This window comes from Poecile atricapillus, chromosome 3 (genome assembly GCF_030490865.1).
Source record: "Poecile atricapillus isolate bPoeAtr1 chromosome 3, bPoeAtr1.hap1, whole genome shotgun sequence".
Lineage (NCBI taxonomy): Eukaryota > Metazoa > Chordata > Aves > Passeriformes > Paridae > Poecile > Poecile atricapillus.
The window spans coordinates 35,050,850-35,075,316 of NC_081251.1; the positions used below are offsets into that span (position 1 = coordinate 35,050,850).

Below are 24,467 nucleotides of genomic sequence, written 5' to 3' on the forward strand. Positions count from 1 at the left end.
ACTGATTGTAAGAGCCTCCTTTTTAAAAAGCAGACTAGGTTTATTTTCTTGATTTTAATGACAAATTTTCCTTGCACATCTTATTGGGAGGCTAAGTGCATAAGACTCCACATCTTGGAAATCCACATTACTCCAGCTCTGTCCTCAATAGAGAGCTCTGAATGACTTGCATGCATGCAACAAATGAATGTCAGAGACACTGTCTAAAAGTCAAGCTCCACATGTATAGAAAGTTAATGCCTAAATAAATATATATTGCTACATTGAAAAGTAGAAAATGGAAAGCTCAAAGTGCTGAACAGAAGTACAAAACTACAAATAGCCCATTTCTCAGGTAGCTGAATGCAGTAATTTGAAGCAATTTACTCAGATGGCAGATGGCACTCTATTCTAGTTATCAAGGCAGCAAATAGAAGTCTGTTTGCAGATGGGTCACAAGTTAGTGTGCTATTAGCCGTAATCCCACCAGAGCTCCAACACCCTATTTTTCATTGAGAATATAATAGCAGAATCAAATGCTAATTGCAACTGACCTCCTATGCAGAGATTTGCAAGAAAGAAGAAGGGATTATACAACAGTAAAAAACCCAGTTAGAATGCTTAATAGAACAAAAGGTTAAAGAAAATATTTTCCTGTGTTTTTTTTTATTTAAATCACCTCATATCCAGTGAAATTTCTCAGCAGATGTACATTGATCTTGAAGGCTTCACAGGGTTTATGTAAACTATCTAATAATTTTTAAATATTTTGCTAGTCAGGGTTTGAGTCAAATTAGAGGGTTTTTTATAAAGCACCTTCCATAATAATCTGAAAATCAAATACTGCTTCTGCAGCCATTAAACTTTGCAACTTAGCCACTCTCAACACCCAGGCATATCCCCATTTGCTACTGAAGGCAAGAATATTTGTTTTCTCTTGCCCTACACAATCCAAACTCTGAGAAACATATCAAACTTGGAGAAAATATCCTCATATGGATTTAACAGTCTCTTCACCATGTTTCTGGCTGTTTGAACAGTCACACAGATTTCAGTGAGACTAGCAAGAGCTGTTTTTGTGGAAAGGGTATTTATTACTTCTCTTAAAAGCTTCTTAAATAGTTATCTTGAATGAAAAGATTTCACTACTTGTATGTTTATATGCAATATTTTTTAAGGCTAAAGATGTATGGTTTATATTTTAAAGTACAGCCACTTGAAATTAATTAAAATAAGAACCTGAGTTTCACTTTGAAGAGTATTTCTACCTACCACACTTGCTTAGTAACATTTAAAAACACAAATACAAAGGACTCAAACTGATGATGACAACCATCTACTTCAAAAAGTAACTTATTCTTTCCTAATTTGACCACGTCTGTAAGAACTGAGTCATTTTACCTTTTTAATACCTTATAAAATACAGTAAATTTGTTACCCTCAGAATTGTGTGGACGGTCGGAAGTGAGGGCTCCTTCTTCTTTGTTTAAGGATGAACCTTTCTTGTCCTTATGAAATTTTTCCAACATTTTGGATTTAGACAAAGCCTTGCTGTGAGATGCTCTTGAAGATTTAGAGGGAACTACTTATAAGTGTACATAAACATTATAAATTTTAATGCATAGTGGACAGGGAATAAAGAGAAGAATGAGATGTGAGACTTGAAAGTGACACTTCTGAAAAAGTAACACAGTTCAGTTTCTTATACATTGAATTTCCTCTAATTTTCTACCTATAAATAAAAACTAAAGTTAATACTTTTAACTTCTGGAAATAGAACTACTCTTTCCCATCCTTTTTTTTTTTTTATTTTTAAAAAGATTCTTGATCCACGTATATTCAATTTGTATTCAATTACACTGTTCTAGGAGCTCAATAAATAACCTGAAAACAGAGAAAACTAGTAAAACGATTTCAACAGTAAAAGGTTACTACAAGGTTTGAAAGAAAGCATCTAGACTGGTTCAAAGAAAAGTGGGGACACATAGGTATATAAGTATAAATTACTAATGTCTTTATCACTGTCAGATATAAGAACTGCATTTGTTTGCTCAAACCATTGTGGGGACTTGCTCAGCAGCAAATACAACAAACGCCTTCCATTCACATTAGCAGAATTATTTAGATAACAGCACCTATGCTGAAAACTGCTCTCATGATCAGAGTCATAGAATGGTTTGGGTTGGAAGGGACCTTAAAGATTATCCAGTTCCAATGCCCCTGCCATGGGCACAGATGCCTTTCACTAGACCAGGTTGCTCAGAGCCCCATCCAATCTGGCCTTGAACACTTCCAGGGATGGGGCATCCACAACTTCTCTGAGCAACCTGTTCAGTGCCTCACCACTCTCACAGGAAAGAACTTCTTCCTAATACCTAAAGCCACTCTCTTTTAGTGTGATACCATTTCCCCTTGTCCTGTCACTACATGCTGTTGTCAAAAGTCTCTCTCCATCTTTCTTGCAGGCTCACTTCATGTACTGGAAGGGCACAGTTAGATCACCCTGAAGTCTTCTCTTTTTTTGGCTTAACATACCAAATTCTCTCAGCCTTTCCTTGTACAAAAGGTCCTCCACCCTCTAACCATCTTAGTGGCCTCCTCTGGACTCCTACACAACAGCTACACTACAGCTTTACATACCTTAGGCTAGCCAGATGGTCAGGGTTAGACTTTGCCATGTTGAAATTGTCATAGTGGAAGAGGCTTCAAAACTGAATAATTCAGATAAAACTCTCAGTTATGAGTCTTTTGAGTTTACCTTGACACAAGAGAGAGTAGTCTAGGACATCAAGCCAAATACTCTTGCTATTTAGAACAGGAGTATGGGGCTATGTGACCAGAACTTCATACAGCTCATACATCCAAGATAACTAAAGGAAGCTGGTGCAGCAAGGAGAGAAATTGTATTAAATACATTCTGATACAATGCATAGGTCCTTTATTCCCTCAATTGATGTGCAAGTTCACTAGCAAGGCACTACTTCTCTAGATCTACATTCTCCTACATTCACTGGTAAGCTAGAAATGTTAACAACATACTATCTGTTGTAAATAATGCAAACACCTGACACCTTTTAAAACAGTAATTTGAAATAACTACAGATATAACTATGAATATTGCTCATATTTCACCTAATTTGAGGAATAAATTAATTTTTAGTATTTATCTCCCAGACCGAGATGCTTTACAGCCATTCTATGCAAACAAGGCTTATGAAAACATACACATACATTTTCTAGAGCTGCATATACACTCTAGAAAACTAACACAGGGAGATGTTCTATAGTCTACAAACTAGATGACCAACATGATCCAAAGACCAAGTGCCAAATATTTCATTGTCATGGCTTTCCAAAATATTACTGATCTGCTTGAATTTAACACCAGTGCCATGCTTAAAGCAGGACAAGTTAATTGATGTGGTCTTTTATACAGAAGTATTTAACAGATCAATACTTATAATTCCCACTTACACGCTGGAGTTTCTTTTAAGATAACATAAAATGACTCACATAAAATGCTGAATCTAAAGTTATACTGACTTAAATAATCCTGCAGATTAAAGTTTAAGTTTTTCACTTATACCAACTGCTGTTTCGATTCCAGGGGCAGTATGCAAAAAGCAGCACAGTCATTAGCAAAGGGAAAAGAACCATATCAATAGAAAATAAGTAAAATGCTTATCTGACTGTTGTCTTTGAAATTAAACTAGCAGAACAATGAATATTAATATTTATTAATATTATATTATTATGCAGTAAGTGTAAGAGACTTTCTATTTACTGAACACGCACTTAGTACAGGTGAGAGCTTTTTGTACAGATTTTCAAAGTTATTTCCACCTTTCCCCAGGCTGACATTCAATACTGTCTGTCCTACTATATCACTATATGTAGTGATATATGATGCTACAACAACTGAGCAAAAGCTCACACAATTATTAGTTTCTTCTGAAAATAATATAAGTATGTGGCAGCTTGGTCAAATGGACAGTTTGCTAAAGATTTTCTATAGGAAACATACTAGTAATACAAGGTTGATACTGAATAAATATATCAAAACACATTTAATCAAATACCAGACTGGGAATCTGAATGGGGACTCCTTTGTTCAGTATTTTCCACTACTTCGGAATGGCTTTCTGTCAGTTTCTTCTCTTTTCTCACTTTAACAAATTTTATTTGAAAATCTTGAAAAGACAAACAGCAGAAACAGACATGCAAGCAACACAGGACAGGAATTCTTAGTATCCAATTTCTTTTTATCATTTAAGTGACAAAAGCAAGTAGAAAGGACATTACCCAGGTCTCTAACTTGTCCAATATGGGAGACAGTGTCTTGAATCGTAATTTGAACATTTGTTTAAAGCTGAAGAACAAATAGTTTAAACATACCTAGAATAACTAGTGGAATTATTTTAAAGTGTATTTTAAACTTCTCAGCAAAACAGGCTATAAATTTAACTCTCTGCCTATTTTCTGGCACTTCTGTAACAAGATGCCTTGGGAAAAAAAACCAAACCAGGCAAGAAGTAAGTGTAGAGCGTATTTGTAGCATATTTAATCTTTTTGTCTTTCAAGAAAGCATGATAGAGATAATGAATAACTCAAAATCAAAACCTCAAAACGCAGGCAACATATCAGCTTGGTGTATTACACAAGCTAACTATTCAGGCTTTCTTCACATAACATTATCTCTATGCAGTCGCACCCAAGGACATCAACTTATACATATGGAACATGCATTTGTAATTAATGCAGTGCCACACTCTGGGTGAAGGTAAGATTTATGCATTTATTTTGCATTTACTTTGTAATCACGTTTGATTCATGACGATAAAACAACTTAAAAAATACTAGTTCTATTATCTGACAGTCTACTGATTATGTCCTATCTGCAATCAACATGAAGTTTCAAGCCTAGAAGGACACAGGATCTCCACAAAATTTTGAAGCACGCTGACATTATACTTCCCAAAAACTGAATTCAGCTTATTTTCATGCTAGTTAGTATCACAGCAGCGTTATTATTTACTCCCATAGGAAATTATTTTGCTATTTAGGGGACACTTACATATAACCTTACAAAAAACTACAAGTCTGAATCCTCATCTTCTCAGTCATCCAGTGCAGTAACTTACACTGCAATGCTGCTGTGCCATCATCTACTTTTAAGAGGTCTGAGCAATACACTACACAACGTACACACACTGTGAATATTATACATGGCAAAATGGTATTTGACAAAGTACTTGGAAGCACACAAGACAGAGATACACAGAGGAAAATATGAGCAGTTCTGGAAGCCTATCCACGCTAAATGCCTTACCGTCACCTGACCTGTCATTTTAAGACACCACAAATCCATCTACATGAACTGAAATTATCGCCACATAAAACTGCAGAGAAAAACTCAATTTATCCCAAAGGTGGCCAAGGTGGTCTCTGCAAATGGCTCTCTTTTGACTCTAGGTTAATTGCCCTACAACTAGATCCTGTCTTGCAGAAAGGCATTCATCATAGCACACATTTTGCAACTGCAAAACTGCAACTGCAACCATTTGCAAGTGTCCAGAGTGACAAATATAGCCCTTTCCTCATGGGATGACACAACCAAGAGATCCACTTCATGCCATGGAGTTACCACCCTCTTGCCAAGACAGAAAGAGGAAAACTTTCTAGTAGGAATTAAAGGCCCCTCTGCTTGGCAATATTAAAGTAGTAGGAGGGATATGGCTTATTGTAACTCCTCCACGAATGGGGTATTCTATGCAGAATGGGCTATTCTATGGTGATAGAGCAGTAAATGAAATAAAACTGATAATTCGTCTGGCAAAAATTGTGCTCAGGGGAGAATTCCTTGCACACATCTGGCACGTTTGGTGTACACTCCTATATTCTCAGTTTTGTTATGGCCAGCTGCCAAGATGTTGGATCTTGGAGTAAAAATGCATTACATAGAGATTACTTGCAACTCTCTCCAAAAAAAAATGAAACCAGACCCTCATCAACAGCATGAATATGAATAGGCTAGCTTCTTTTGCATGTAAATTGATTTCATACTGGCAGAACTGGGTAGGCTCACCTTCTGAATGCCTTTGTGTTAAATGAGAATATTTTCTTAAGAGAGACCTTGAAAAGTTTATGATATATTTCATACATCAGTAAATTGTAGATCTAGTTTGTTTCAGTTCTAATAGCTTTAACTTTAGTTAACATGCACAGCTGAGAAGATATTCTTAATTTTAAAAATGACAATGGTGGAAATAGTTTAGATGGAACACCTTGATATAATCACATTGTTTCTTATGATTCTATTTTGAAATTTACTTAAACCACACAAGCACTGTTCTATAAAACTTGTAATCACCCTGCCCTTTAGGAATCTATTCCATTGTATTTTCTACCATAAGAAGCATCAAAGTTGGGCTGCCTCAAGCATCTCAGAAAAACCATGGAAGCATGCTGAACTTCTAAAGTCACCAGAAAATTTTCTACGATAGTATGAAGAAAAATGAGGTCATGTTAACCTCTTAATTCTCACATTGCACAGCAAGAACACTCCATCCTTACATTATTTGAAAGTAAGGAAATCATCATATCTCACAACCACCTGATAAGAACTTTCTCATATCCATCTGAGTTTTACATCAACATCTTAAAAGGCCACAGACAGATCAGAAGTCCAGCTACCACCTATTAGGATAAAGCCTAAATGGTACAACTGCTGACTAGGATTTGACTCCTCACTAAGACAACACTGACAGGATACAGCTAGTCTTAAAATCTGAGACTACCAGGAGTATTTTAACTCTGTCAGATGAAAAACTGATTTTGTAACTTTCTGTTAAGATCCACTTGCAATTAATACAAAAATTAAGATACCACTAGTTACTGCAAGAAGAGAGGAGGCAATCACCCTGTGGAAGCTCACTACTCATAGGCTTTACTGCCCAACAAGAAGACAATGTAGAAATTTAAAAAATAGAGGTGGAAAGCTTGCAAACGATTATATATTTTCTTCCAGAACTATGCAACCGTGTCAATTCTGAACCAGCACCCATGTCATCACAGCAAATTTTGCCTTGAGACAGGGTTCTTGGCAAGGGAAATGTTGAGAATACTGAAGACATACATCTTGGCTTCAGCTGGTGTTGAAAAGTTTTTCTGTGCTTTTCCAACCTACTACAAATGTTGCAGTTAGCATATGTTTATACAAATTGTTAGTTTTCCACAACAGTTTTGAAAACAGAAAGCTCTAAAAAGTCAGTATAAAGAACAGGTTGGCTACAAAACACATATACCAATATTTCTGCAGAGTTCCTAAGTTATATTTTCTAATTATTTTACCATTTATAATGTGCTCATTTTTTACAAGTTTTATTAACTCAAAAGCTACAGAAAAAAAATCCAGCAGACAGCTTGCACAGAGCTTGAATATGAACCATTAAAAAAAAATACAATTCTATTTGACTTTTATGCTTTACAAACTTGCACTGTAACATTCTAAAACACTTGAGTGGCATCAGCTTAATCTGAAACCAGGCCTGACACGCAGTATAAGAAAGAACTAGCCTGACCCCCTGTGGCCAAAACATTGCAAAACTGTAAATTTACCACCATCATCCGAATCTTCTTCAGATAACCACCATGGCACTGAATCCTTTTTCTTCTTTTCTTTTCTCCTGGGCTGTCCCAATTTCTCAAGCATGCTGCTCTTTTTCTTTGAATTTCCAAGTGAATCATCTGAAAGAGACTGAATCAATTGCATACAAGATTAAAGAGAGCTTTTACATTTTTACATTGTTTCAGCCACTCAATTCTGGACTTCTGAGTCCAGATGCCTCTCATTACTCCCCACTGTTTGTCTTTTTTGTATATGCATGACAAAATTTATTAAGAAACAATAACTATATTCATGTGCTATAATACTGCATATTTTAATAACCCCGCTGAGCCAGAATTTGGATATATTAAAAGCTGACTGCTTCAGAGAATGTATGTTCAAATGAACTGCACAATCAGTTCTTTCTCAATTAGTTAAGACACATAAGAACCAAAACTGTGACTACAGCCCTGAAGATAATGAAGTAGAGCAGAAACAATTTTGCCTCATTTTTGCTTTCTACATGAACATTATCATTAATATTCTAAAAAGAAATGTGCACTAGCAACATTCTAGCTGCCAGCAAATCAGATTTCAGAAATTAATTTTATAGTTTGTATTTGTGGAATATAATAGAAATGCCAGAGCCATTCCTACCCAACTGTGTATCAAACTTTCATATGTGTTAATCATCCATGCTGATTTTGACTGATTACTTAAATCAATAGGAAAAAAAAAAAATCTATGAGTATGGACACCATATGAATTTAAGTTACTGAAAAGCAACAGGAATGAAAAAACAACTAACTTCTGCACTTTTCCTTTAATAATGCTCTTTGTGGCCTACAGCAGACTTAGAGCCACAATTAGCTATCCACACATTGAACAAGGAAATATTCATTAAACTAGTGCACTGCAACCTTATGTTCTACACATTCTTCGTGAAGCAAACTGGGGTTAATGGGAATGGAATACTTTTTATCTAAATTTTTAGCTACAGCTGTTAAAACCAATTGTCTTAAAGTGTCTTAAAGAACATGAAGCACAGAGTTAGGAAAAGCCATAAATAGTAAGAAACAAAGAATTCACAGACAAAATGCACCTGATGGGAAAATTTCAAAAGCTTCATTTTTGTAATAGTCACAAATAAGAAAATGTCATAGTATAAACCCAGTATTAGAGGCAACAGGATTGTGGATACTGAACATGCATAACTCAAGGGTATGTTTTATTAAAACAAGCCTCTGCAGTCCAGTACCTCCTATTACATTAAAAACACTGCCATAAAAACATACCATTCCTATATGACTAAACCTTCAGCTTCTCTGGGATTAACAAGAATATTCAAAAATCTAATGTCAATTATATAAAGCTATAATTTAAGAAAAAATAATAGCAATAAAATATTAGTATCTCTGATAAAGAATATCTTTAGAGCATTCAGTTTGACTAGAGAAAACTAAACGCCTGTCAATACATCTCAGAAAGAGTGCTCTGAGCCTTGCACTTTAATAAAACACAATTTTAATAAATTATGAAACTGCTAGACAACAGAATGTATTGCAATTTCTCGTAGTTGGCTCTGTGACAGAAAAAAACAGCTTTAGATGTCTAATAAATATCTCATAAATAACAATGTTCTGACACTAGTCACAACATAAGTACTAGTGCCATTGTTCTCAAAGGTCAGACTGCCTCCTGCTAGCTGGAAGCACAGACAGGTGCTTGATGTTGTCACTTGCTGTTTCTTTTACAACCAACAGTATCCTCTGCTGTACATGCAGAACTTCAGTGATGCTCATACTCCTTAGGGGTTTGTAACTAAAGAACCTGAAACACGCACAAGTTGTGCTCAAATTCTGGAAACTTTCCATGTCCAGCCATCTTGTCAACTGCACAGTAAAGCTGCAGCAGCTGGGAAAGACATGCTGACACAAAAATACTGGTGCATTTTTCCCAACATGCCAGTTGTCTCAACAGCAAAATTTCCTGATTTTTTTTCCTTCCTTTTAAAAAAAGGTAAATTTACACAAAAAGTGACAGTTGTTTAATCTCAACATAAATAAAAGCCAAAAGAGATAGTTTTAAGAACTAGAGCAACTACATGGCACATCGTCAGCTTACCACCTACTTTGCATGTGAAGGAACTTAAAAAGGATAGGTATTACAGAACTTGATCTAAAACACTAAGATTTTCATGACCAGTTGTCCTAATTAATTCATGAAACCGGTATTTTTCAATTAAATAAGTCTACTCCAAAATATGCTTTTATTGCACAATAATATGTTCATCTATTTGATCTTTTAACAAAAACTTGTTTCTCAAACATGGCTTAATGTGAGGTATTTCTCTTCCAGATACTATTCTACAGATATTCTAATAAGGATGGTATAGCCTTTCCTTTTGAAAGTCTTCCTTCTCAAGTATCCATGAATATCAAGTAGAACAAAGGTTAACTGAAAATACTAAAAGCAGACAATGGCTTTTTCACAACATTGCTTTGGGTCATCAAAAAAAGGCAATTAATTCAATTAATTGAAGCACTATGCATTAGAAAGAATTCCTCATGTTGCACCTCCCAAGAGAACATCACAAACAGCCACCACAGCAAACACTGAAAACCTGGAGCTAAACCAATATGACAGATGATGCTGAAGGGAAATCCAATTGACAATAGGTGAACCAAAACAAGATACTGGTGTTAAGGAGTGGATGGACCACAGGAACACAGACAGTGGACGAGGAAGTGTTATGGGAAGAATTATGGATGACAATAGGCTACCACGGCAAGGGATTGGAATAAGCATAACCAGGCAGAGGGAATCATAACAGGATTTATCCTACATGCAGTCACTGTTATTATATATTTGTTTTTCCTTCTGTATAATGATAATAGTCTAAAAAATCCACTGATAGCTTTTAAAGTTCAGTGGATATGCCAAAAGACTTAGTTTAATCCTCATGAGACCTGCATCATCCAGCTGTATGAAAGTCTTTAACTTCCTATGTTTTTTAATCACATACACACATAGCCTAACCCCACACACAGATTCATTAAGAGTTATTTAAAAGGGAAAAATCCTGCTCCATTTCCTCTTTGAAAGACTTGCTTAAATGATATTAAATCTTCCTCAAACTACTGACAAACAGATTTTACCATTCCCCACCCACTGTGACACTCTCAACACAAACATTACCTACAGAGAGATTTCAAGAAATGGATCACAGCAGTTTCCCATCTTTCTAATATAAAAAGGCCAAACACTTTTTATAAAAACGAAAACCAAGGAGAAGGACACAGCAGAAGATGCATGTGTAAAAATAACAGAGAGTAGATAATGCCATTGTTATTTGGGTCTCTATCTAGTTGGCAAATAATACAAGGAATATTTTTAATAATGGGATCAGCAGTTTGTAAACAGTTTTTGATTGGAATTATTAAAAAAAATTAAGACATTAATTGCTAAAGTTACATTCTCTGGGAGATTCCAAATGCTGCTTAAAATAATTCAATAGTTACTTGGATTTTTTTTTAACGAGCATTCTTAATGTGGGCAATAGATGAGGAAGAAGAAGAGCACATCAAATGAGGAATAAAATACCAGAAGCAATCACATGCAGAATTTTGACAGACGTGCATAACAAATAAAAGAATAAAACTCTTTTCTCTTCCCCAGAGCAACTCCCTTTGTAACAACAGTAAGTAAAGAATATTGAGGGAAATGCAAAGACTAGTTTTCTAATTTTACTAACATCAATAATTTCAGTGAGTTCAAGAGTGCTAATTTAGTTACATAGTTAAAATAAATTATTTTTCACAAGTCATTAAATTGCAGCACAGTTTACTTTAAAAAAAGTTCAAGCATACATTACATGTAACAGTGGAAATATTCTCTGACATCACTAGTTATGCTTATATATAGAATAAAAATTTAGTAAAGGCCTTACATAGCAGCATCTATGTTTTAGGGGTACCACACTGTGTGTCTGACAGACAAGAGAGCAAGTTCTGAAATTACTAATTGTCTATTTGCATTGAAAAAAAAACATACCTAGTCAAAGCATTTAGATAATGTCTGATAATTCTTAGCTTAAGTCAGAACCCACAGACTTCCATGATTTTGCCAGTATTCAAAAACATGAAGCACTGTGAGGAATTAAAGGACTTTAATTCAAATTTTCTAATGACTACAACATGCTTAATTATTACAAGATTTTTAAAATATAATTCAGTGAGAGTAAGCATTGCACAGAAAAATTAAGAAATTTTTAAAACGTAGCTTTTGTTTATATACAGGCAGAGTTTTTTTTTATATCATTTTCAGTTATACATCAATTTGAAGCTTCTGGTACTAAGCAGCACCAACAATAAAACTGAAACAAAAATCAAGAACCAAGGGCTCTTTCTGAAGATACAACCAGGCAATGACAAAATATTTATTTAATTACAAAACTGTTCTCTTGATTTCAATACAGCAAAATAGTATGACTTTAACTTAGCAATTGAGACCCTGAAAAGACCCATACATAAGACAGCAATGTTAATTATGCGATGAGAGCACAGCTGAATCTTACATTTCATATTCTTCCATACTCAATTTTCCCCATTTTTTAATAGAGAATAGAGATGTGACCTTGCTCTCAAACATACCTCTTTCAGAAACTCTTCAAACTGCTCATCTAATTCTTCCTTTGAAAATCGATAAGCCATGTTTTGCAGCTGGATTTTACCTTCCAAACAACTGAGTCTAAAAACTAAAATTTAAATTAAAGTTAATAAAATACATTCTGAAATTGACGTAATCTAATGATTTGCTTGAATAGAGCTATAAGCAAAAAAACCCCAATCCAAAACTTGAAAGATGACAAACACCATTCTCCCATCCCTTACAAAACTATTTACTGAATGAGACAATCAGTTCAAATGTACTTAGATCACCCAAATTCTTGATAAGCAAAATAATTCCAAAACACCAGCTTCAGCATATAATCTTTGAGGGATAAATGAAATATTCACTTCAGCATCTTTACATTTTTCTTCAAAAACCAGCACACTTAGGAACCCACAATTAAGCATTTTGATAATAATCAAACGAGAATCTACTGTAGTAGTATTTCCATTTTAAGGGCTTTTAATTCCTTTCTATGTTTCTTCTCCAACACTAGGGACATCTGGCATTGTTAGTTTTGTTTCATCATCTCTGCTGTGCTTTGGATTTAGTAAACAATAAATAAAGGTAGATCTTTTTAAGGTTAGGGAATAGCATTTGGTTTGATCTGCCCTGGCACAGAAAGCCAATGACACTAGCCCCACTCTCCTTCCACTAAATCTGCATCAGTTTCTCAGGTATAAAATATGCCCCACAACCAAAAGGCTGCAAAGCTCTTGTGTATCACACTGCTCAACACATATGGCTGCCTTCAAAACTACATATGTATGGCAGCATTAAACTGCACTAGCGTCTTCCAGGCTGAGAAGTGTGATGTAAACATAAAAGGGCTAAACATTTGCAAAAGTGCTTTTACCGTGAAATAAAACTTCTCCCAGTATGGAGCCCACTCAGTACACAGGACTGTTACCTACCTAGTGAATTGATTTTGACAGGCGAGTTGTGACAACTGTTTCCTGCTTTCACTCCTTATCCATCCATAGACCACCCGACACTTTGGTTTTGGCAGTTCAAAAAAAAAGTTATATAGCAGACTGCCCAGCAGCTGAATTAAGCACGATATCCTTATGTAAGCATTTGGACAATATCTCTGAAAACATGGTAAGGAGATTAAGAATGTTACCTCTCAGGCCACACGTAATCCAGTATCCTTTTATGCTTTCACATCAAAGAACACTTGATGTTAAACGCAGGATGCTTTAGCAATTTACTAAGTGCGCCAGCTACTTTAGCAAGTGGGGAATATTTAATTCTAGCCTTGCAAGAAAAAACGAAGTGATTCTTCTGACACTATTCATACTTCTTCCTACATTAGAATGACGGCTTTCTTCTGCCTACCTTATAATTGAATCTTTTATAACAACTAACAATACGTAACTTAAAGGACAACAAACGTGTTTACAATTTCAGTAACAGAAGATCATAGGCAAACATTAACCTTAGCAAATATACTTTTCAGCCATAACTTCAGACCTGGCGGCTCACAAATGACTTTGTGCACAAAAGAAAGGCGGCACTTGCTGGGATATATACTACAACACAGCGCAAAAAGCGGAAGTTTTGAGGATGTACGGCTAAACCACGGGGGTGGAGGAAAGCTTAAACAGCCTAGCACATTTCACCTAACCTTTTCATCATCCCAGCCGTGACCCGATCTTCCTCCTCCTCCTGCGGCTTTTCCTGGAGCACACGCACGGCTGGCGCACGGCAGCGCGGGGGCTCGGGCCGGGCGGGCAGGGCTCGGCTCCAAGGCCCGACGGGCGCCCCGGGGAGCAGAGGGGGAGGAAAGAGGACACGGCTCGGAGCCGAGCGCTGCCCCGGCCGCCGGGCGCGTACCTGCACCGCGCCGGGCCCCGCTCAGCCACGGCCGCCCCGCTCGCCGGCGGCGCGGTTGCCCGGGAAACCCTCCCGGCCACCGTCCCGCCCGCCAGCAGGGACCGCGCCACGTGATTCCGCCAAATCCACCGGCTTCCCTCCGCTCTGCCCGCCCCGCCGCGGGACACGCGTCATGGACCCCCATGACGTCCACGCGGGACGGGAGGGGACGGGAGGGGACGGGCCGGGCGGCATGGCCGCCGCGGGACACGCGGGTCGTGAGGGGATGGGGACGGGGACGAGCCCTGGCGCCATGGACGGGCGGCAGCGGCGGAAGCGGCCGGCGTGCGGAGCGGCGCCCCCTGGCGGGCTGGGCATGGCGGTGGGGATGGTCCCGGGGCGGCCGGGCCGGACAGGGCTGGGGGAATTCCCATGAGGGGATTTCCGTGTCCGAGCCTTCGGGAACCAGCTTGGTGTCACACTCGCACCACCTGGGCGGGGACCGACCCCCCTTAGCAGCTACAACAGCCGGCAGTCACACGGTCAGAGCAGGTTTCCTTCCGCCTCGACCCCAAGCGCTTCTCCAGAAGTCGAACAACTGATCTTTAGGAAAAGCAGCAGGGAAAGAGTTAAAATTGTGTTGCATTCCGTAATGCAAGGGCCAAACTCAAAGCATCCCTTCTCGCTTTTTCACAGAAATCCCTTTCGAAAGTTTTCCTAATGTTTCAGCCTTAGATCTCGGCCGTTGTGCTTTTAATGCATTTTAGCACATCTCTGGAAATGTTTAAAAGACGCAGGGAAATTAATGACCCCTGTTTCCCTGACCACTGCATCTCAAATAACCACAGAACAATTACAGTTTGTGCTTGCATGTGCTCTCCAGCGAGGGTCTGACAGTTGTGTTTGTTGTGAGAGTCACGTTGCTTCAGGAATTTTTATGCCAGCATTTAGTAAATGGCAAAATAAAACAAGTTCACTTAAGAATACAAACGGACATTGTTCACACACGTACACACACACATTCACACACACATGCATTTTGATTCTCTGTTCAGCAGACTTGGAACGAAAAGATTCTGAAAGGAAGTTTTCTTTGACGAGTGTTGGATACTCATTGCAAGTGAGAAACCAGTTAAAGTCTTATTGCTGCCTCTCATTTCCTGTTAGCTTGAGAGATAAAGACAGAGCTTCCAATATGGCCTTTATGTATCCCAGATTTTTTAATGCTCGCATAAATTATAGTTTAAATTCAAAGGAGCAAAGAAATATGGGCTCTGTATTTTCCACACGAGTCTATAGGAATCACTTTGCTAAAGGTGCTGCAGCACTTCTTTCAATCAGGCCTATTGTCTGCAGATGTAGTATTATGTTTCCATTTGCAAAGTGTTTTTTTTGTCTTTATGTGCAGCTTCTGCTGCTGTCTGTAGGAAATGTGGGAGCTGATCAAGGACAGAATGCCCACATAAACTAATATACTAGAACAATTTGTTACACACGACAGCCTACAGATGGTGAAAACATCAATTTCCAGCATTTACTCTTTTCTCTTGTCACATGAAAATGCATGGAGTGAGGCATGAGAATTTAAAAAGAAATATGGAAATTAATTAAAAGAATGCCAGTCATGGTTCATGCCTTCATCCTGCTCAGATTTAAGCCAATGCAAATTTTACTGTTAACTTCAAAGCGATAGCTGTGACATCATTCATTGATCATGAGAGTTACTTCATATATGATCAAATAATCACATCAAGGGCTCAGTCCTTCAAGCTGCTAAAAAACTGTTGCACATTGAAGCTTTTCTGTTTGCAGAAATATGTTCAAAGCGCCTTGCACAAAGTATAGAAAAATGTGCAGAGGGATCAATGCTGTTTGAAACCTCAGTGCCCATATGGGAAAGAAAAAAACCTAAACCACTCTTGATGACTGTGGTGGAGAGGAGGCATTGCCTGGTGTTGAAATGTCATCTAGAGCATTCAAATAACATGCACAATAGCCACTTAAAAGATTTTCATTTCCTTCTAATGCCAACCAGTTGGAGCAGTTTTCTCAAGAGCTCTTAACAGCAGAACTTTAAAAAATGGGTGAAGTGGGCTAGCCATGAATTTCAGCTAGGATCATGGCAATTTGGGCAGAAGTGCTAATAAAGCAGAAGGATGGATGCAAATTCTAAAATAGGTCCTGCTGGACAGAATTCCAAATTATAAGGTAAATTTCAGGCTCTGCTCACGTGGGTGGGAAGCCTTTGTTGACTTCTATGAAACCAGATTTTGCTGCTGTAATCATTGTCTTCTCATTTAAATATGTGGCATGTGCACACATAATACATATGTTTTTCTTGCTAAACAGGAAAAATATGAGTCTTTGTGGATTATTGTAGTAATTTCCAAAGTTTGATGGCAAAATTAAAAGGAGTAAAATATCCACACTTCTATTCTGTTGTCTGATTTCAGTTTTGTATTGTCCATAAAAGTCAATGGGGAAAAAGATACCAAATAAAAACCAAAAAACCTCTGCCACATTCACTTTGGCTGAAGCATTGCATCAGATAATATTTCAGTACTGAACTTGCAAATATGTGAAATATGAGATTAAGATAATAAATATTTCACCATATTCTTGGTTATGTTTTTTTAAGGGTTAGCAGTTTCCTATGGAATCAAAAGCAAACAAACAGAGGTGAACTAAGAAGTTAAAATTGCATTCTCTGTGTATGCTCACTGTGATGAGACTTCCTTAAGTGACGATGCAATAAAAGCCCTTTCCAGAATGCACATCAGAAAAAAGAAAAACCTTCTATAACTAGAAATTGCACGGAAAACAAAAATAATCACATGGAACTGATTCTCTCCATGTGGGAGAAAAAGGTAGTAAAATTAGGATTAGTTATAAAATAGTTCACATCAGTATAATTGTAGTTTAAAAGAGCATTTGTAATACTTTCACTTCTGGTTCACTGCAGGTCTCCTTTTGTTCTGCCACTGATAAGAAGTCCTCAGATCCCAAGGGCTGGATTTTTGGTTGATTCAGTTACAGTAGCCTGAACTCAGTGTCTCACCGTATGGGTTTTTTCCATCATGAATTTTCTCCACGGATTGGGGACTAAATTCTGTGTCATGTTTCAAATTATTCCAGAGACTCAGACTGGTCACAAATCTTATTTCTTCTTGCATCACTTGAAGGGAGCCGCAAAGTTTGGAGTTTGGAAGCTGGGCTGTTGCTGGCTCTTTCCCGTTTTCTGGAAGTTAGCAGACATGCACTGTTTCTCATGCTTTTTGAAAATGGATCCTCCCTCTGGCTTATTTGTGTAAATGTTTAATTGCCTTAATGTTGTGCCCTGTACTGCCAAGTTTCCCTGGAAGAGTGCAAAGTTGCTGTAATTACTGGCTGCAGAAATAAATCCTTCACCATCATAGAGGAAACTATCACCAGCAACTGTAAGCAATTAAAAATTCATTCAAGAGGTGATTGTTTGCAGTCAATAGTTAAAGGTGCTTATCACTCTCTCAGATTAAAGTGTATTTGCAAACACTTAACGCTGCTTTTTGTTTCATTTCCTGATTCTCTATAAACTTGTTGGAGAACATTGCTCTGCTGTGTAATCCAGCTAGCGGAACAAGATTCCTTCTGTTGCATTTGAGAAATCCTGAGAAAGTTAATATGCAAACATAGATACAAACATGGCTGGTTTGACTAACTGTAGCACTTTTGATTTACTCTAATGATGCTGCCCTGTGCCTTCTGTAGATCCTTCTTTGCCAGTGAAAATTCTCAGTTCTTGGAATCAGGCAACGTGCTTACAATACCTACTCTGTGGGACTGGAGAAACAACTTGGGTTGTTTCCACCTGAGATAATTTGAACTGCAAACCCTCATCTGCCTTGAATATTCTCCTTTGCATATAGAAAGTTTTGTAATAAGTTTTTCTCTTTGTGTGAAAACACACTGCATGTGTTCTGTTCAGAAAAAGTTAAGGAAAATATTTTTATAAAAATTTCTTGGTGGCTTAGGAAAGATCAAACTCAGAAAATTCTGCAGAGAAAAATTAAGTATTCTGATTTATTAAAATTTTTCAGATCTGTAACATCTTTCGTTTATCCTGACAACATATCTGCTTAACACTGGCAGGAATGTTAGCTTTGCATTTCAGATTTTCACTTGGTTATTTTTAGTTCTTCTGAAGCCTGGGAAATAAGAAATATAACCGCTTTGAACAGTCTGAAAGAGCCAACTCTAGCAGGGCCTCTGAATCTGATTAGATAAAACAACAAAGAGGTTCTGTTAGGGCAGAGGCAGGAAGAACTAAGGTGGGTGGCAATATCTGTCATAACTCAGGGGAAATGTAGCCTCAAAGCACTCAAAAGTGGGTGAAAAAAATAACATAAGCAATAGACAACTTTCCCACATCTTAGGTCACTCTCCAAATGCAGATTGAAGAACTTTCTCTGTGCTCCACTTTTTTTTTTTTTCTGTATTTTTAAAGTACAATAAACAGCACATGCATGTGTGTTTATATTAAAAAGCTGATTTAGGGGAACATCGTTTCTCTTCAGATAAGTATCTGAAAAAGTACAGCGTGGCAAGTGCAATTAGATTTGTTTGTACAGAAACGGTGTAAGATCTTAAGGGACAGATTTACAATTTTCAACATTTTCCTCAGAAAGTTAGGTAGCTTAGGGATGGACACAGGACATTTCTGCCCTTAAATAAGGCTAGTCATAGCACCACACTTTATTCTACTGTCCAGGAAAAGAATAAAACTATTGTGTTGAGTGCAACTGGGAGGTGTTCAGTTTTTGGGGAGCTTGATTTAAAAATGCTCTGCTGTTGGAGGGGTGGAAACTGAAAACACCCTCTTGGCCAAGGAATATGCCTCCCTTCATTCAGTGTAGGATGATTATTTCGGGTCGGAAGAGATTGAAAAAGAGATTTGTGCATTTCCTTAGGAAAATCAGTGAAAATGTTTTTGAAGTTGCTGTGCATCCACGATGTTGAGCTTCATCTATGTCGAAGGCTGGGAGTGTTACCTTTTTGAAGCCCACTGCTAAGTGTGCCCCAAACTAGTCCTGCAGCTGAGGAATGTGGTGCTTGTTCCTCATATTGGAGACATATGAGAAAAGTCCCTCCAAGCTGCTCTTTCCCTGTGTGCAACTGTGGCATTCCTCCAGTAACTCCGTCTGTCTCCCATGGGACAGATGTGGTGTGGAACAGGAGGTGCATAAAGGTGTGATAACTAATGCTAATCCAACACCAGTTTGCACTGTTCCAGGCACCCTGTGCCAGGCTGGGGGTGTTCATGTGTGCATGCCTGTGAACTAAGTGCTTGTAAGTGGTATTTTTCATCAGGTTAAAGGCAGTCACAGTGTACATTTGGGCTGGAGAGCTGGAGTGTGAATGAAATTTATTCCTATGACCTTTCTCCTCAAGTTTTTTCTCATTGTAAGTTCATCAGAAAATAATCTGCTCCCCAGTTTTTAATTTTGTTTGAAATCTCTCTGGGAGGTTCAGTCTTACATTTCTGCACAGGGAATTGAGCATCAGATCTGAAAAGCTTGAGGGGGCAAAATCAGATTCTTGACAGGAATTTTTGTCTATACAATTTACATTCCACCAGCTGATCTGTGGACTGCCCAGATGAATGTATTGGAAGACTTTTTCCCATGATGAATGGAAAAAAGATAGATAAGTGGACATGGATATCCCTTTTTGTCTTTGGCTAGTGAAGGAATAACCCCCTCAAAACCGGGTTCATATGTAATAACAAAAACCCTGGGATGTGTTAACCGGTATTGATGGGGGGAACAGGTCACTATTACAAGTCTGTTGTCTTGTGAGAAGCAAGTTTACATGTTTTGTCAATATAATATAGCTCTCTCACTCATCATCTTCTCACTTGTGGAGACAGAGGGCACAGTCCATGCTGTTTGTACACATGCTGTTACTGCAGAGATGGGGGATGAGGAAGTCAGGGACATCTGAGGTCTCCTTCTCTGCGACCACATCCGCAGCTCTGTTCAGGGACATTTCAGTAGGTGTAGGTCCCTCATCCTGAGCATATTTCTAGCATGACACCTTTGTTGCCTTGTGCTGGCATAAGGAGTTTTCATTCTGCACCAGGTGAAGCAGCCTTTCTGGAGTCAGCATCTGTCTCCTGCTTTTTGGTTTAGTTTTTCCTTACCTGGAAAAAAAAAGATAATCTAAATTGATGTTCTGCATACATGAAACGAGAGCCAACCAGATAGGTACTATGGAATAGAAGACCTCACTACTCTGGAATTCAAATGTAGACAGGCAGATGTATTTATTTCTTTTCCCTATAAACAGTGCTTTAGGGATATGACCTGTCATTACTTAGAGATTTCCAGCAGTGGAACCTTTGTTGTCTGTCTACCACCCACCTAGTACCAAAAATGCCACCAAGAGATCGGCTTGTCGCAGGACTAAAATAGTCCTTAAAGCTTAGCCTCAAAGGTATGACACCTGTTCTCCTGTGTCTTCTCTTTCTCTCCATATCTACCCCACTAATCACCTATTAGCGCCTAAGGTACCAGAAATAAACACCAGCAGTCCCAAGGTTCAGACAGTGTATGTTAAGACCTATGAAAACAGCTTTTTGTAAGCATTTGTCTGGAAAATAATACCTAGCTTAAGGATTTTAAACCTACTGAGGTTTCTTTGTTATTTCAGGCTTCTGGGAATGGTCATTTTCTTAATGTGATAAGAAACTGAAATGTTTTCAAAGAAAAGACACTTAGATGTGTGGCCTGCCTGGATTAGTAAGACTGGAAGCTGCTGTTCCACGAATCCCTTAATTACGATAAATCTTCCCTGGCAAGCTGCTATACATATTTAATTGAATATTAGACTATGATTTTTACATGTATACTGAAGGTATTTAGGTGTCACAATTGTCTCACTGTGTAATAATATTTGAAGTGATTTAATTTTAATTTGGGTAAGCTTGGACGTTGTGTTCATTTCCTCCACTCTGAGGGATAAAATAGCATGGTGTGAAAGCCTTTTAAGATTCAACAATATTGTTCAAGCATAGCATCTGCAACTAATAACTATGTAACTTTGAATGAAAAAAAAAAGTCTAATTATCATGGAAAAGGGAAGACGGTTGACTCATCTTCTGCAGTTTGGATTACATGTGTGGGATTGTGTTTTGGATGGAGCACTCCAGAATAGCAACACTCCATCAAAAACACAGTCGTGCACCTGTACTCCAAATGGCTGAATAAGGCAAAACACATGTCATCTGAACACTGTGAATCAAATTAAAAAAAAAAAAAAAAAGAAAAAAAGAAAAGAAAAGAAAAGAAAAGAAAGGAAAGCTGGAAGAGAAATAAAGACAAGTACCATAACACTGGTGTGTGTGAAGCGTTGTTTCTTTAAAGCTCCCTGAGTGATTTATTTATCGCTAAACCTCTGTTCGCAAGCCATGTTTGATTTTGCTCGATGCTGATATAGACACTGAAACTGGATATTATGGAAAGGGCTGCCAGCAACTGTTTGATCCTGATAAATTACAATAACAGGCACAATTTACAATGAGGAGCTATTGCTGCTTCTGGCTCTAATGTGTGATGAGGTTTAAAACATGGTGGGCCAAAATTCCCTTACCTGGTGGCCCCCTCAAACCATTTACAGAAGAGCATTTAAAAGAGCCACTGAGCAGAAGAAAATTACATTCACAGCAAGGACCAGGCCAAATTTTATATCAAAGGTGAGCATGTGTGTGTATGTGTATCTGCCTGCATTTGGAGTGAAAGATGTAGGGAAAAGAAGTAGAAGAAGTGTGTATAATCCACATGTTTGGAAATTTGTGTGTTAACTGAGCAACCCATTCCCTGGTTCCTTCTACATGTGCACACACCGCCTCAACACCCCCCACACCACCACCCCTCACCACCCCCCTTTATGCCTGCAATGCATATGTGTTGTGTATATTGAAGTATTTGTTCTAGAAAGTTAATTGATGACTGGCTGCTTATTTGATCTTCACAGTGTCGAGCTCAAAACGTAATGAATGATAAAACCCACCCAAAGCTGGGCTTGGAAAGAGGTGCAAATCAGAAAAGTGGTATGAATTAGAATCCCCTGCATATTTTCTTTGCAGTAGCATTCCCAGACACCTGCCCCTCATTTCAGAAACTTATACAAGCCACAGTCTACACCCAGGAGAGTAAAGACAGATTTCTTGAGATATTTCATTGCCTAGAAACTTTTGATAATCTCATCAGGTGCTGTTTTTGTACTTTAGGGGACTTGGAGTCTAATCAGATTAACATACACGTTCTTACTGATGTGCCAAAAGTTAGCTGTCATGGGGGAAAATGAAGAATGGAGTGAAGGGGATACTGCAGGAAAAAGAGGAACAAGAAAAATATATCAACTACATGTACATGAAACTGCATTCTCTGATCAGCTCATGTTGCTGGTGCCTTCTGTAGTGAAGTACAAGGGTAGAAGCAACAATTTCATACACTTTTGTTGGTGAAATGTTGAATGAGGCTTCAGAAAGTCTTTAGGAGTTGCAGTAATGTTCATTGTCTCTGGCAGATTGCTTACTCAGCTTCTGAAGGACTGTAAAGCACCTCGCCTAGCACTGGATTCCTGCCTTTGGGAAGTGTTCACCTAACCAAGACTGTATCATATCTCTTGCCTGACTGCATCTTCTGTTAGTTGCCTCATCAAGCTGCTGTTAGATTCACATGGGATGTGTCCAGAGATGATCAGGAGAGGTTTTTCTGTATTTGCAGCATGCTTCTCCCTTAATCCAACATACATAAACACTTGCACGTGAGCAGCAGAAGCTGTCCCCAGTTCCATATTCACAAACGTATTTTGTCTGAGTCCTCTGCCTTTGACAAGTAAACTTGTCCATTCCTTTATTTTTCCTCTCTGGTTTTCCATTTAAAAATCCTATATTTATTTCACTAATCATTCCTCTTTTCCTTTGAATAAATGTATATGCCTACCACCCCCTCTCTCTGCCTTTGCTTCCTCAACCTTTGCATAGGATCAGCATTTCCAGTGTCATCTGCTGGAGAGAGGCAGGCAGAGTTGCTGCATGTCTTTAAAGAGTGAGTGTGTCCATGAACATAGACATGTGCACACACATGCTCTCATGTATAGGTACACCCCTGTCCTGAGGAGTGAGGGGTTCCCTGGATCATGGAGAATGAAGCAGAGGAGATGAACATGGACTTGTTTCTCTCTAATGTAGACAAGGTTTAGCAATGACATAGTATGAAATACAGATCTTGAATGCAAGGGGGTCAGGCATTGAGGACAAAGGCACACTCATTCCCCCAATTCTAAATATCGACAAATATTTAATGTCAGTATCTGCGGACTCTGTGTGAAGGTGCAAAATACCTAAGAAAAGAAGCTAAAATAATTTCTAAAAAGGTGCCCATTTCTATACTGCTGGAAATTTTCTGCCAAGAATTAAGTTGGATAATTCCAGGCCAGGTTCCAAGATTACATGCCTACCAGGGGGGCACACATTAGAAATTGAAATTAGATATGACAAGCTGATCACAGGAGAAAAAAAAAATATTTAAGTCAAAATATTTTGGGAAAGAGATCAGCTTGAAATTAGATTAATAGTTGCAAAAAGTGGCCTAAATACTCAAAATGAGGGCAATCTATGGGAAATGCCTTAAATAAGTATTTTACTTTTTTTTTTGAGCAGGCTGGTCAAATTGCCAAAAATGACCAGAATTTAAGGGATTTGTTTTCTCCATTGATGCTGTAGTGAAAGAAGCAGCATGGCTGTCATTGCCCTACACTTCCAGGGAGTGTGAGTTATGTATCTACAGCTTGGTGGGCTCCTAGAACAGATAGGTCTGGTCTTCTGTCCATTGGAAATTCTGTGGTACTGGGATGGGTAACTTCTGTGACTTGCCCTCTAGGAAAGCAGCCGTAACGATGTTGCTTTCCCTAGTGACTGGTCAGTAATAATGATTACTTCTTTTGATAAAAATCCATCTAATTCAGCACTTAAATGTGTTTGACTTGAGCCTTCCAACTTGTGAGACCCCCTCTGCTAGATTAAAGAGCTCAGAAGTGCACTCTATTTCTTTTCTGTGGCAGTACCAATATATTGAAACCAAACCTCTTCTTCTTGACCAGCTGTGACTTGAGGTCAGCAAACTTGCTGTGGGGAGCTACTGATTTCGTTTGAAATCAGCTTCTGTGATAACAGAGCAGCAGGATGTGCGAGTCACTGGATGGAGTTTACCTCTCCACCTGCTTGTGCGGGCTCCGAGCAGCAAATGCAAGCGATGAGAAAGTTAACAACCAGCGACAGCAGAGCTGGCCACACGCAGTCGCCCCGTCTGTCAGCTCTGCTTCAGCTGAGCCGACGTTGCCACAGGGGGTGTCG

General features: G+C 38.3%; 1 protein-coding gene across 2 annotated transcripts in view; it reads right to left on the minus strand.

Moving 5' to 3' along the window:
- Positions 1–14,178, minus strand: part of CEP162 (centrosomal protein 162) — a 44,309-nt gene extending 30,131 nt beyond the window's left edge. Inside the window, exons 1-4 of one of the 2 annotated variants that reach the window (XM_058836617.1) lie at positions 13,884–14,178; positions 13,171–13,346; positions 12,238–12,341; positions 7,597–7,735 (exon numbers count right to left, since the gene is read on the minus strand). In XM_058836617.1, the coding sequence (XP_058692600.1) occupies positions 7,597–7,735; positions 12,238–12,297 (199 nt within the window). In that variant the 5' untranslated portion in view covers positions 12,298–12,341; positions 13,171–13,346; positions 13,884–14,178. The remainder of the gene's footprint in view (positions 1–7,596; positions 7,736–12,237; positions 12,342–13,170; positions 13,347–13,883) is intronic. The other variant, XM_058836618.1, reaches the window with a different exon arrangement.
- Between the last annotated feature and the right edge of the window lie 10,289 nt (positions 14,179–24,467).